Consider the following 14,820-nt stretch of genomic DNA (forward strand, 5'->3'; position numbering starts at 1 on the left):
CATGCCTCCTAGGAGACAGCTTACACAGGATATTCATAACATGTCTTTTGGGGGAAAAAATGGGCAACACTTAATTAATGACATGGAAAGATCTCCAAGATACATTGTTTTAAAAAAAAGAAAAACAAGGTGCAGAACAATGTGTATAGTTTGCTACTATTTGTATCTTTTAAAAGAGAAACGAGAACGTATACACGTATGTGTTGCTTATATAAGCAATGACTAACCATGCGAAGGTACATGAGAAATGGGTAGCTTCTGAGGAAGACAGGGAAGTAGCTGGGTAATCAGAAGGCAGATGATGAAAGGACTTGCTTTCACTGTAGTCCCTTCTGAATTCTGTACCAGAGAAACACATTTCCATCCAAAACAGAAATCAAAACTAATATTGAAAGACAATCCTCTTTCTTCTTCCTATACCTCCATCCACCCAAACATTCAGTGAAATTGAGTCGCGCTACATTTTCAAGTCCCCTTTTGGTGAGTCCCCTGCAGAGTTCGTTCTTGGAACAGGGATCAGAATAGCATTGCCTTGTGTCATTGCTGGGGAAACCCCAAAATGTGTGTGCTCAGAGTCTGGATGCTCTGGGGGTCCTGGTTTCCCTTGTGGGGTCCAAGAGACCTGCGGCTGTGGGCAAGAACTGCCAGTCTGAGTCCTCTGCAGACAGAAGAAGTTCTGTACACCTGGGTCACCCTTGGAGGCTGGCTGAATGGTGAAAGTTTAGGATCTTTGCAACTGGACGGCTGAGCTAGACTCTGTGACCGGAAACTTCAGGTGGGAGAACCATTACTTCCCTTAAAAGGTCTTCTTGTGAGGACCTCATATTCTCAGGACACGTTCTGAGTTATTTCTGTTTAGACACCTGGCTTAGGCTGGCTGAATTACTGGGTTTTACTGTTCTTCTCTGGTCACCCTATATTATCGCTTGGTTCTCATTAAGGAATTTCCCGAGCTTCTGTTATGTATTTTCTTTCCTGAGGCTGTGATCCCTGCCCATTACAGGGGGAATTATGTCACATGCTCGTCCAGGCTCCAACGTCAGTTCATCCATTTGGGACTTCAGGCAGGTTCCTCACCTCTCAAATGAGGTCAGGATGGAGGGGAGCACGCAGCCTGGAGAACAGCACAGAGCAGAGGTTCAACAAAGATCTGTCTCCTCCATCATAGCATTTCTTCCCCCCTCCACCACCACCCAGGCTTATTATAAGCACCTCACTCTTTTCAAAGTACCTCTGTTTTTACCGTCTCTGTCCTCTACCGAATCCCAAAAGCCCAGCCAGGAGTTGTCCTCTGCACTTTGCAAATGAGTACAGAGGAGTCGGCTTTCTCCAAATGACTTGTCAGTGTCACGGCACCCGGCATAGAAGAACTGGAACCACACCCCGTAGCTCCCAAGAGAACTCCCTGAATCCCACTCCTCAGAGAATTAAGGTCCCCGGTCCTGAGGCTTCTTCCTGTTTCTTCCTCTCAGTACACTCAGATCCTCAGGTGTTTGAGCTCCCACCATGTGCCACGTTACACGTGACTTTTTTTAACGTCCAGATCTTTTGTGCATGAAAAGGATTGTCTAAAACTGTTTGTTAATTGATTATAATATCTTAAGTTGCGAATTTAGAACTTAGTTTTTCTTAAGCCGCTAAATGCAATTTCCAAATATAAGAAATGTCATTATATATCTAATAATGTTTGTGAAAATGGAAAGCAATCACATTTGATCTTTGGTTAATGTCCCCTTTGCCCCAAAATCTAACAGATTAAATTCCCCCAAATAATTTGTGCTGTTTACAATCAAATTCTCTTAAACGATTCAAAGTAACGTCGCAAGCACACAAAAGCTATTAGAAGTAAGTTCTCCTGAACATTTAAACACTATTTATCAACATGATTAATTAAATGCTCTTAAACTTTTTAAACTACAATCACAAATTTAATGTACCTGATTTCCCAAGCTCTCCAATTACCTTCATAAACATTTAAACATCTCCTGAAAATTACTGAATCAAACAATTTTTATTGAAATGTAGACAATTTATAATGTGCTAATTCCTGTGCACAGCATGGTGATTCACAAAAGGTTCATTTTTGATAAATCAAATGGTTTTCTGCATTTTAGGAGAGTCAAATCAAACACGGATTTAGTTAATTCAATTTAGCTAATCACCCTCCGTATTTCAAGTCCAATTAAGCAGTTACTCTTAATTGCTCCGCGCACCTCAAATAGTTATGCATATGCAACACGCATATATTCAAATTTGTATTCAAGTTCATATTAAAATGGTATAATTGTTGCAAAAATTTGTCATCTTATAAATAGATCTCTCAAAATTATCAGTGTAGGATACAAAGTGTACACCCATCTTCAAAGACTCTTTCTGAGGCCTCCACGGCAACTGAAATTACAGGTTAATGATTGTCTAAGATTCAAGATGAGGCTTGTGGATTCAGTGATTCAAGCCTAAAACTTCAGGACTGGAAGAGGGGACATGGATGTCCCTCCCCAGAGGACTCAGCCCACCGTGCACGTAAACCAGATGAACCCCCTCCTACAGTCAAGTCCTGCTGCTATAACAAGACACTCCAGGTCTTGGCCTCCAGCCAGTACTGAGTTCCACAACACAATGCATCGTCTTTCAAGGCCGCTCTTATCTGATTATCTTCTTTTTTAAATTTTTTATTTTAGTTTTAAAACTTTAGACTTAGGAGTTATGAACATAGTACAGTGAGAGTTCCTGTCTACCTTTCTCTAAATGACCATGGTACAATTATTGAAAATTAGAAATTAGGGGGAGGGTATAGCTCAGTGGTAGAGCACATGCTTAGCATGCACAAGGTCCTGGGGATTAATGACCTCTATTAAAAAATAAATAAATAAATGAACATAAGAAAGAAAGAAAGAAAGAAAGAAAGAAAGAAAGAAAGAAAGAAAGAAAGAAAGAAAGAAAGAAAGAAAGAAAGAAAGAAAGAAAGGAAGGAAGGAAGGAAGGAAGGAAGGAAGGAAGGAAGGAAGGAAGGAAGGAAGGAAGGGAAAGGAAGGAAGGGAAAGGAAGGAAGGAAGGAAGGGAAAGAAAGGAAGGAAGGAAGGAAGGAAGGAAGGAAGGAAGGAAGGGAAAGGAAGGAAGGGAAAGGAAGGAAGGAAGGAAGGGAAAGAAAGGAAGGAAGGAAGGAAGGAAGGAAGGAAGGAAGGAAGGAAGGAAGGAAAGAGAAAAGAAGAAATTAAAATCAGCATGATACTGTGAACTAAACTACAGGCTTTTTTAAGATCTCATCAGTTTTTTCCGCTGATGTCCCTTTTTATAGTTGTTTCAGCCTCTAATCCAGGAAACCATATTGTCCCTAGTTGTTAGATTTTCTTAGTCTCCTCCAGTCCGTGGCACTTTCTCAGTCACTCCTTGTCTTTTTCACTGTTGACACTTTTGAGACATACTGGTCAAGTATTTTGTAGAAGGTCTCCCAGTTTGGGTTTGTCTGATGTTTTCTCATGATTGAGTTGAAGTTATGGATTTTTTACCCAGTTCTTACCATAACGTTCTCCAGTGTTTACCACCTGATTTGGGCAAGTGGAATTCTAAACTCTCCCGCCTCCTAACTGTCCTCTTTGCAGCCTGATTTGCCTCTATGGCTCTTGGCATCTTCTTTATAACTTCCATTCACCCACTCGACAAGTATTTGTTGAGGGCCAACTATGTACCAGTCACTGGAGATACAGCAATGGACAAAACTTACAACAGTGCCTGACTTCATGGTTCATGCATCCTAATGTCAGGAAGGAGACAATAAACTAACTTAATAAGTCATGTGTCTACAGCATGTTAGAAGAGAATCAGTCCCATGAGGAAAAAATTAAACTGAGAGGAGGGCTAGTGAGCGCTGGGGGAGGAGAGGGTTTCGTTTAAATAGGATGCTTAGGGAGGGCTGCACAAGCAGGTGACGTTTGAGCCAAAGCTTAAAAAAGCCTAGGGAAGGAGGCAGATGACTAACTGAAGCAAAGCGTGTTCTGAGGGCAAGGGACAGTGAGCGCGGGGGTCCTGGATCACGCCTTGGGGGTCCTCAGAGGAGCAGGGAGACACATGTAGCTGGAGCAGAGTAAGCGACGGTGAGAAGCGGACGAAGAGGACAGAGGGGTAAAGAGAGTTACTTTCCTGGGTGAACAGAATCACCCTGGCTGCTCCTCATAAGAAGGAAACAGATAGCACCTAAAAGCAGTTGCCAACAACCCAAGCAAGATAGGATGGTGCCTCGCAAAGAAAGGGTGCGAAGTCAGTGTGCATTCTGAAGGCAGAGCCAACACAGTTTGCTGACGGATTCAATGAGGGGTCGTAGAGGAGCGAAAGGGGTGAAAAATGGCTAGACGGATTGAAAGGATTGGGTTCCAGTTACCATTGCAAGTGAGGAAGACTCTCTTATCTAACTGATAATTACTCTGTATTCATTCAGTGACATGAGGCACTGTGATAGATATCAGGGCACAAATTATTGAGATATTAAGTGACTCTCCTCCTCCTAGGAATAAGAAAATCCAAGAGGAAAGATGAGTGGGCATTTTTCAATGTTAAAAGATGGCGTCATTAATTCAACTTAAAGTATCTGTGAAATTCGGGGGAGAGGGGACAGGGATAGACCCCTAAACCTGGTTTGGAGAGACCAAAGGACATTCCAAGAAGAAAACATAGAATTTGTAAAGACAAAGACATTTGCTAAACATGATATGTTTGTAGAAGTAAGTTGTTCAGAATTGCTAGAGGGTAAACTGAGAGTGGGGTACATCAAGGTGTTGCATAGAGGACATCTGGCAGGTTAAAGGATTTAGACATTATCCCAAGGGGGACAGGGGGACACTTAGCACATAAGCATGATTGTGACCTGCTGGGACTGATGTGGGATTTGGGGAGCCGTCTGCCACTCAGAGATGGATGTGACTTTTCAGTTGCAGTGGCCGTTAAAGGCTACCTCTCTGATGAGAATGTTAACTTTCTTGTTTCTCCTCCTGTTCCTCATTGTCATGAAAACAGCAGCAGAATGGCCTTGGGACAGAATCACACCACAGTGACGAAGTTCATCCTGCTGGGCCTCACAGACCAGGCAGACCAAAAACAACTCCTCTTTGCCGTCTTCCTGCTGATCTATGCGGTGACTATGGTGGGGAACCTGGGCCTGATAGATGTGATCCGCGCCAGCTCCACCCTCCACACCCCCATGTACTTCCTCCTGAGCGCGCTCTCCTTCCTTGACATCTGCAATTCCTCTGTGTTCACCCCCAGGCTGCTGGTCAGCTTCCTCTCCGCCGACCAGTCCATCTCCTTCGTGGGCTGTGTGGTCCAGATGGCCCTCATGGCCCTCCACGGCACAGGGGAGTGTCTGCTCCTGGCCATCATGGCCTATGACCGATTCGTGGCCATCTGCCACCCTCTTCTCTACCACACCATCATGTCCAAGCGCTTGTGTGTCCGGCTGGTGGTGGTTACCTATGCTGTGGGGGTGTTCATTTCAACACTGCAGACGGGGAACGCCTTCATCTTGCCCTACTGTGGCCCCAACATCATTGATCACTACTTCTGTGACATCCCCCCCGTGCTCCAGCTGGCCTGCTCAGACACCACTGTGGCCAATGTCATCTTGCTCTTCTTTTCTGCCCTGATCACTGTCCCCACAATCTTAGTCATCTTGGTCTCTTATGCCTACATCCTGGTCACAATCTGCAGGATGAGGTCCCTGGAGGCCCAGCGTAAGGCCTTCTCCACCTGTGCCTCCCACCTGACAGCCCTCTCCCTTTTCTATGGGTCCGTGTTCCTTGTATATGTCCAACCCAACCCTGAAACTGCTTCAGCCTATAACAAGATCCTCTCTGTGTTCTACACCATCGTGATTCCCATGCTGAACCCGCTGGTCTACAGCCTGAGGAATAAAGATGTTAAAGCCGCTGTGCAAGTTAGGGCTCTCAACCTAAGCAGGAAAGGGATTTGTTAGAAAGGTATCTGGGAGCCTGTAAGATAGAAGAGAAGCCTAGAGGGCCCCGCCAGGACAGGAACCAGCAGCACAGCTCTTCTACATCTCTTGATACACTCACCACATCCAGCGTGGACATCCCACATGCACTGATCTCCTGCATCCACACTTCTATCTTACAGAGCCCTGGGAAGCAGAAATAAGACCTCCTCTTGGATAAATTTGGGAGTCTGAGATTTGCAAATGTTAGCCACTATATATAAAAATAGATTTAAAAAAAAAAAACAAATTTCTTCTGTATAGCACAGGGAACTATATTTAATATCTTGCAATAACCTTTAATGAAAAAGAATACGAAAACGAATATATGTATGTATATGCATGACTGCGACATGGTGCTGCACGCCAGAAATGGACACATTGTAACTGACTGCACTTCAATTAAAAAAAAAAAAGAAACTACAACTAACAAGACAGCGTGATACAGGCATCAAGACAGACAAACAGATCACGAAGGACGGAGAGTTCACAAGGAGACCCACGCACAGTCAGTTGTTCTCAGTAAGTTTACGTGACCAGGCCATCTGATGGTGATAGAAAAATCGGCCATCCTATGCCGAAACAAACAAAACAAATGTAAATAGAGAGAAAGAAAGAAGCTACAGATACACACCAAACAAACCATGAGTGAATCTCCAAAAAGGCTGAATAAAAGAAGCTAAGCAAAGAGTCCACGCTATATGGTTCTATAAGTAGAAGATTCTTGAAAATTTGCATACCCAGAAAGTAGACCCATGGTTTACTTCGGGAAATAAACTTCTGGGGAGAAGGCTAAGAGGGAGGGATTACAAAGTGGGATGGATATGGTCATTTTATTAGTTTTGGTGATGATTTCATGGGTAAATATGTCAAATTCACCTAATAATAGGTTTTAAATATGCAGTTTATTGTATGTTAATTAAACCTCAATAAAGCTGCTGAAATTTGGACACAGAAATTTTTTTTTTAAAGCCCTCCTTCCATTCAGAAATGAGAGCTAGATTCTACCTTCCTCTTGTCTTGAGAGTTCCCCAAAATAGAAAGGATCATTGAATGCCAAACCGGGAAAATGACATAGTTCAACCAGAGCAATCTTCCCTACGAGGTTCTACAGGGAACGTTGCCCTTCTGAATATGAGGTACTGGAGAAAGAATCCAGGTGGTGTTTGAGTGTAGGAAGGAGATGGTAGCCACTTGACTTAGTGGGAGAGAATGGAGCCCCCTGTACAGAAATCTCCACTATGATTAGCCAGGGACCAGAGTTGGGCTTTAAAGCAATAATGAGCTATCATTTCCATACAAATGGCTAATTTAAACAAAATAAAAAGCTGAAAGCCCATATAACTTTTTTTCAATCAAAATCAAATTACCTTTGTGTTTTTAGACAAAACCTTTTTACTGTAACAGAAATCAGCCTTAATAATTTAAGAGAAGGGAAAAGGGGTGGAATTTACTGTGAAACCCAGACATCAACTGAGGTTCAGTATCTTTTTGAGATTCAAATAAAATTGGCTTAAACCCCCTCCATGTGTGGTAGATGCCCCGCATCCCTGACAATCTGTCTGGGGAATCTGATGTAGCAGGAGACGGGCTGTACATGGCTTGTGCTTTACCTGGTTACTTCTAACTCCGAGTTCTTTAACCCACTGAATTAATCAGCTTATGAGTCACCTGGGCAGGGGATAAGCATGGGGTTAGGAATGAAGATGATATAAATGAGGAAAAGGAGAAAATAAACCTTGATCATTGTAGGTCCTGATGGGGAAGGAAAACGGGGAGATTTAGGCAGGTTGGGTTGAGGTAACACAGCTGGGCTTGAGCCCTGTGGAGAAGACAAAGAAGCAATTGCATGGCCATCATTAAAAAGTCCACAAACAATAAATGCTGGAGAGGGCATGGAGAAAAGGGAACCCTCCTACACTGCTGGTGTGAATGTAGTCTGGTACAGCCATCATGGAAAACTAAAAATAGACTTACACTATGATCCAGCAATCACACTCTTGGGCATATATCTGGAGAAAATTCTAATTTGAAAAAACACATGCATAGCAGCACTACTTACAATAGCCAAGACATAGAAGCAACCTAAATGTCCATCAACAGATGACTGGATAAAGAAGCTGTGGTATATATACACAGTGGAATACTACTCAGCCATAAAAAAGAATAAAATAATATCATTTGCAGCAAAATGGATGCACCTGGAGATTGTCATACTAACTGAAGTAAGCCAGAAAGAGAAAGAAAAATACTGTATCATATCACTTATATGTGGAGCCTAAAAAAAAAATATGACACAAGTGAACTTATTTACAAAACAGAAACAGACTCACAGACATAGAAAACAAACTTGTGGTTACCAAGGGGGAGAAATTAGGAGTTCAAGATTTACTAATACCACTACATATAAAATAGATAAGCAGATTTCTACTGTATATAACAGGGAACTATATTCAATACCTTGCAATGGCATATTATGAAAAGGAATAAATATACGTATAACCAAATTACCACGCAGTACACCGGAAATTAACACAATATTGTAAACTGACTATACTTCAATTTTAAAAAAAGAAGCAAGTGCATCTCTGCTGGACAAAACCTCCACGTTCACCTGAAACTTCACAGATGTCAAAGTGAAATGTTTTCTTAGAAAACTAACTGATCCGTGGGTGAACCTGTTGATCAGTGCTCAGTGATTATATTGGAATCATCTCCCGGCTTGATGTACAGGTTTGAGGTCATTTTTCTCATCATACTGTATTAGTCAGGCTTCTCCAGAGAAGCAGAACCAGCGGGATATATATAGACGGATAGATATAAAAGGAGATTTATTATAGGAATTGGCTCACACAGTTATGGAGGCTGAGCAGTCCCACAGTCTGCCGTCTGCAAGCTGGAGCACCAGGAAAGACAGTGCTGCAATTCAGTCTGAATCTAAAAGCCTGAAAACCAGGGGTCTGAAGATCTGAGAATGAAAAATACCAACGTCTAAGAGCAGGAGAAGTTCAAGGTCCCAGCTCAAGCCAAAAGACCAAAGCCACCCCTTCTCGGCCTTTCTGTTCTATTCAGGCCCTCAACTGCCTGGGTGATGCCCACCCACATTGGTGGGGGTGAATTTCTCCACTCAGTCTACTGATTCAAACGTTAATCTCTTCTGGAAACCCCTCACACACACACACACACACCCAAAAATGTTTCACCAGCTATCTGAGCATCCTTTGCTCAGACAAACTGACACAAAAAATTAACTATCACACATTCTAAGAATATGGAAGTCTGCAGCCGGTCCCCTATCCCCACCCAAACTCTCCATCTCAGACCCAGGAGGCTAGGGACCGCAGTCTTTTCATAAAAATAAGCCATTTGCTTAACGAGAACATTTTCTTTGAGTAATAATTTCCCTCAGGGCCAAGGAGACACAGAGAACCAGGAAACAGAGAAGAGCGTGCTCGTTCCTCCTTCATCGCCCTGGTAACTCAGACTCTGCTTCCCAGCTTCACCAGTTCCTGAGCATATGTTGTGCCCTGCAGCCCTGGGCAACCTAGTCACAGGCTAAGAAGTAAACAGGTTCCCAGAAATGTTGGGTGAGTAGCCTCAGAGGAATGGAGGGAAGGCAGGGCAGAGGGGTGGATGCAGGAGCAGCAGGTGACAGGGCAAAGTCTGCCCCGAGAGACAAGGCATCCAACTTGTTCAACCCTACACACACTGCCCTCTCCTGCCCATCCCTTCACCTAAAACCATCTGGCACAGAACCCAGTAAGAGTCATCAGAGTGTTGACTGGAAGTTAAATCAATGTGTTACCTCTCTCAAGAGCATTTGAATTAAACGCATTTAAATTTTTATTTACTCATGTCTTAAGAGCATCCAGAGCCCACCCAGTACCTGAAGATCTAGAACTTTCCATTGGGTGGAAATGAAGCCAAAGGTAGGGGCAGCTCCAGCCATAGGTGCTAAAAGAGAGACCAGTCTGTGGTCCCAGCCAGGCAGGAAAAGCACTGGGCAACAAGGGCTCGCAGTCCCAGCAAGCAGTCAAGGTTGGATGCGTGGTTACTGTTGCCAGAGACAGGCTCCATCACCTGAGAGAAGCTGATCAGCCTTGCTGGGCTTAGGTCTGTGTGTGGAATAGAAATGACCCCGAAAGTCTCCTGTTTACAGATGGAAAGGGGGGGTGAATCATTTTGAATCTCCTGGATGGTAATCTTGTTCTCCAGGGTCTTAAACTAACCCTAAAGGTCCTTGAGGGTGGAGACATTGTAATGAAGTGGGGAGTCAGCCCTGACATTGGGATCTTCAGTGGAAAACTCAAGCTCTCCAGCGGCTGACAGCTTCATTCACCAGGTGCGCTGTCTCTCCAGATACCACTTCCAGGGACAACTTGGGGCACGATGGAAGGAGTCAGAATTAGGTAAGAAAGGGGTCTGCCCTTGGAGAAAGAATCCAAGACAGTCGAGGGCGTCTTCCGCTGGAGCTGATCAGAGGCAACTAGTATCACAAGGAAAGGCGATGGGCAGATAATCTTCATAAGATTCATGGTTCCTGCCAGGGAGTGGTCATGCTGCCTTCTCCACAGGATACTTAACCCTGTCCGCACCCCCCACCAGTTGTCACAGACCCAGTTTCATCCCTGCCTTCTCTGGGACCTCAAAGACCCTGGGCCACCAGTCCCAAGAAGCCGAGTTAGACAGGAAGCAAGCCTGGCTCACAGGCAGTGTATGGATAAGCTCTGTAAAGATGGATTTGCTCAATGGAAGGGTACCAGTCCATCTCAGACCCCATTCCTCTAGTCTAAGACATTGATACAGTCTGATGTTTGATCACGTGAGAGACTGAGGTTTCAAGGCCAGCGCTGCAGTCATTATCATCCAGAAAACTCCACGCCCACAGACCTGTGAAGTGCTAACCAATACAGTGTGTCTGAAGCAGAACCTCAGGGTCTGAACAGGTTGGCTTCCCCTGGATGTGACTGCTGCATCCAACAGAATATGTGTTCTACTCACACGCGCTTGTACGCTCAAAACTGCAGTTCTTTATAAAAATGAACCAATCGCTCAATTTACAAAATTGCCAGTAAACAAGAGATATGAACGGGGCTGGCAGGCTCTGAAATTGTGCCCTAGGAAGACCAGAGAAAGACTTGAGGACCTATGCACAGGATGGGATCCTTCGAAATTTTCTTAGGGGTTCCCATCTGACACCTCTGCCTTCGTGCCTCCCCCTCTTCTGACTTCCGCAGTCACAAGAGTTGTGCTCAGACATCTGGCCCAAATGTGGGTCACTGCCCTGGCTGCCCCGGCAGCAAGTCCCCACAGCAGAGCTCCTCAGGGAAGCCAGAGTTCTCACTCAGTGGGGCCATCACAACCCATGGTTAAATCCAACTCACATATTAGCTAAAGGCTCCCAGTCCACCGGAGACCAGTGGTTCCGGCTCATGGGCTGCCCTTCTGCCACGGGGCTGCCAGCTGCTCACACATGTGATAAAGGCGAAAGAACCCACCTCAGGGCTGCAGTCGAGCTGCTTCCTCATTCCTTCCCATTGCTCAAGCTGGTTCTGCATTTCAAGGAAGAATCTTCCCTCTGCAGGAAGCACAAGTCAGAAGCCTCCTGCTAGCATTTTTCCTAGAAGCCCCCATGTCTCAGCCTCCACTTCTTCAACCCAGTAGCTGCTTCATGGTACACACTGCAGCTTTTCTTTATGTTCCTTCCTGGGGGCCCATCCTCTGTGCGACACAATTCTCAGATTATGGGGTCCCAGCGCAGCGAAAACCTTGGGGAAGTATTAAAACTGTGCAAATATTCCACAATGTGAAGGTAATTTCTAATGTGCTCACATCACACGTGTGTGTTGGCTTGTTTCTGGGGCAAGTAGTGAGGAACGCTGACCAACTGGGCGATGCTATGCTAGGATAGTAATAGAAGTGGTGCTCACCTTGGATGTGATCCCTGATAGACAGCGAAGGGTTAAAGCAAGTGCTCTCTGCTCTTTGCTCTCTGACCAGATAGGACAGGTATATCACCCAGATCTTCACTTGAAATCCTGCCCGAATGATAGCTAACAACTTGGAGCATGTTGTTTCCATCTTCTCATAAAATCCTGCTAACGACCCCCATGAGGCTCAGACTACAAATAGCCCCATTTTTTTTCCTTTTTTCGGTCCATGAGGAAATTTTATTTTTTGTATTGAAGTATAGTCAGTTTACAATGTCATGTCAATTTCTAGCATACAGCATGTTTCAGTCATACATATATTTGTTTTCATATTCTTTTTTGTTGTAGGCTACTATAAGATATTGACTATAGTTCCCTGTGCTGTACAGTAGGTCTTTGTTGTTTATCTATTTTATATGTAATAGTTAGTATCCCATCAAGACCGGGATGAAGGGACGTCTCTTCCCCCTCCCCTTGGATCTGGACTAGTCTTGTGACTAGGAACGCCAGATTTAGCAGATCAAAATACAGATGCCTAGTGAAAATTAACATCAGATAAAGAATGAAAAGCTTTTTAGCATAAGTTTGCCTTAATATTGTACAGGACACACTTGTACCAAAAATTATTTATTGTCTACCTGAAATTCAGATTTACCTGGGCACCACGTGTTTTACCTGCCAACTCCACTTGTGACTCGCTCTGGCCGACCGCATACAGCAGAAGTGACGATGTGCCAGTTCCAAGCCTCATGTTAAAGAGGACGATTGGTTTCCACTTCCTCCATCTTGGAAGCCCACCCTAAGACCACCATGCTCTGAGGAAGCCCAGCGAGCCATGTGAAAAGGCCACATGGGGAAGCACGAAGCATCCGACACAGAGTAAGGCCTGAGCCTTCCAGGACAGCCTGGCTGCCAGCTGCATGCAGCTGAGCAAGTGACCTCAGTCTACACCATGTGACGGGGAACAGTCATGTCCTCCAAGCTCTACCCAGACTTCTAACCCACAGAATGCTGAGAAACACTGAATTGTTATATTTTTTAAGATATTGCACCTTAGGAAGTTTTTTTAATACAGCAAGAGATAACCAAAACAAACCCTAATAGATCACCTTTGATTTGTGTTGCACTGAGTCCCCAGACCTTGTGGGGTCCTCTGCGGTGGCCACCAATCTTGGTTCCTACGCTGTGCAGTCTTGTCCAGCCTCACCATTAGTTTTCCTTAGGGAGGCAGTGCATCCTTGAGGTTCGGAGGATGGGATTCGGAGCCAGCCAGTCCTGGGGCTGGATTCCAGCTCCATCATCCAAAGCTCTATGACCTTGGGCTCTTTGTCTGAAAAATGAGTGTGTCAGTATTAATTACCTCATAAGGTGGTCTGTGAGGATTGAAGGAGATTTAACATCTATAAGGTGCTTAGAACAGTGCCAGATTCTTAATTAGTGTTCAGCACATATTAGCTATCCTTACACTGAATAATTTCTCTAACTTGTGTCTTCCTGTTATTTTATCTTCCTTATTATTTCTATCCAGTGGAGAAAGATTAATGAAGCCACAAATCACATAACAATGAGGGTGACAGGGTCTACCACCAAAGAACCATAGTTTTCCACGAGGAGAGTCTCCCAGGCCTGGAGAAATACAGTGCAGTGTCCAGCTGTTCTAAGCCCTCATTCTACCATGCTAGTCCCTCACTTCCCTTTTTCCCAGGCCCAGCTGTCACTGAGAAATCACATGCCCCTAAATACAGCCCAGACCTACTGGGTAATTACCACCTCCTAGGCCACCTGGTCATTCTCCCAGATTCCCTTATTTCTCTTCCCCCATGAACCAGAAATGCTGAGACAGAAAAATGTAGATTCATGAGAGCATAAGATGAAACAGAAGTTACACGGGTTACAGAATCAGACAGGACTGGTGTCTAAGTCTGGTTTTGCAACATACAATCTAGCACAATTTGTAAACAAGAAAGTTGTGTGAAGATTAAATACTTATATGGCCAAATGCTTAGCGTACAGCATGGTTTATAGTAGACGATCATTTGAAACCAGTTTCCCCACTTCTGCTAGGATTATCCAGTCTGGGCACTAAAAGGGCATTGGCTGCTGGTATTGGTGATGTGGCCATGCAGAAAGGCATCTTCATTTTGCCTTCCTCTGCCCCGGCATCATCGATCATTACTTCTGTCTCTCTGCCCAACCTCCAACTTACCTGCGCTGACATTGCCAGGGCGAAGGCCATCCTCTTCCTTTGTTCTGACTACTCTTTTTATTGTCGCTGTCCTCCTAGTCACACACGGAAGGACACAATCCCTGAAAGCCCAGAGCAAAGCTCTCCTATCTTTGCCTCGTGTCTTACTGTCATCTCCCTCTTCCGTGGCACCGTCGTCCCGAAGCAGGTTCAGACCGGTTTCAAGAGAGAACAAACAGTGATTCATCGATTGAATCAAAAATTCTGGACTTGCAGAAGGAATGACGTTGCTTAAAATAGCCAACTTTAGCATCTCTCCCCAAAATCAGAGAAGGGTCTGTTGTCACAGAGACTCAATCTTTCCTTGTGCAAAAGGAGGTATTTGGAAAATATTGTCACTTCCAGTAATGACATTCACATGAAATCTGAACCCTCTTGGCAGTACCAGTGAACCCAGGTACTGACAAAACATTTGCTGATGAGGAAACCTCCCTTAGAGACAAGGTAACTCTGCTTTGATTCCCAATTATCAGGTGGCTGAAACACGAAGCAACCCGCCCCCCCAAAAAAAGGAAGCAAAATGCTGCCAAGTAGCCCTGGGTGAAGAATGGTTTGTCAACTGATGACTCTGAAACATCACCAGGAAACCCATTCCTCAACCAAAGCTAAGTTTGTTAGACCTACTGTAGTAAGACAGAATAAAGAATCTTAGCAGTTCTTAA

General features: G+C 44.4%; 1 protein-coding gene across 1 annotated transcript; it reads left to right on the forward strand.

Annotated features, from left to right (window-relative positions):
• Nucleotides 1–330: 330 nt before the first annotated feature.
• Nucleotides 331–7,572, forward strand: LOC105066958 (olfactory receptor 5P55-like). Its single transcript, XM_074371977.1, has one exon. The coding sequence runs from the start codon at nucleotides 4,874–4,876 to the stop codon at nucleotides 5,963–5,965; it is 1,092 nt and encodes a 363-aa protein (XP_074228078.1). The 5' UTR covers nucleotides 331–4,873; the 3' UTR covers nucleotides 5,966–7,572.
• The last annotated feature ends 7,248 nt before the right edge of the window (nucleotides 7,573–14,820 follow it).

The sequence above is a fragment of the Camelus bactrianus genome, chromosome 10 (assembly GCF_048773025.1).
Source record: "Camelus bactrianus isolate YW-2024 breed Bactrian camel chromosome 10, ASM4877302v1, whole genome shotgun sequence".
Taxonomy (NCBI): domain Eukaryota; kingdom Metazoa; phylum Chordata; class Mammalia; order Artiodactyla; family Camelidae; genus Camelus; species Camelus bactrianus.

Coding starts and splice junctions, on each gene's coding strand:
- LOC105066958 (XM_074371977.1), top strand. CDS start 4,874: ATGTGGGATTTGGGGAGCCGTCTGCCACTCAGAGATGGATGTGACTTT.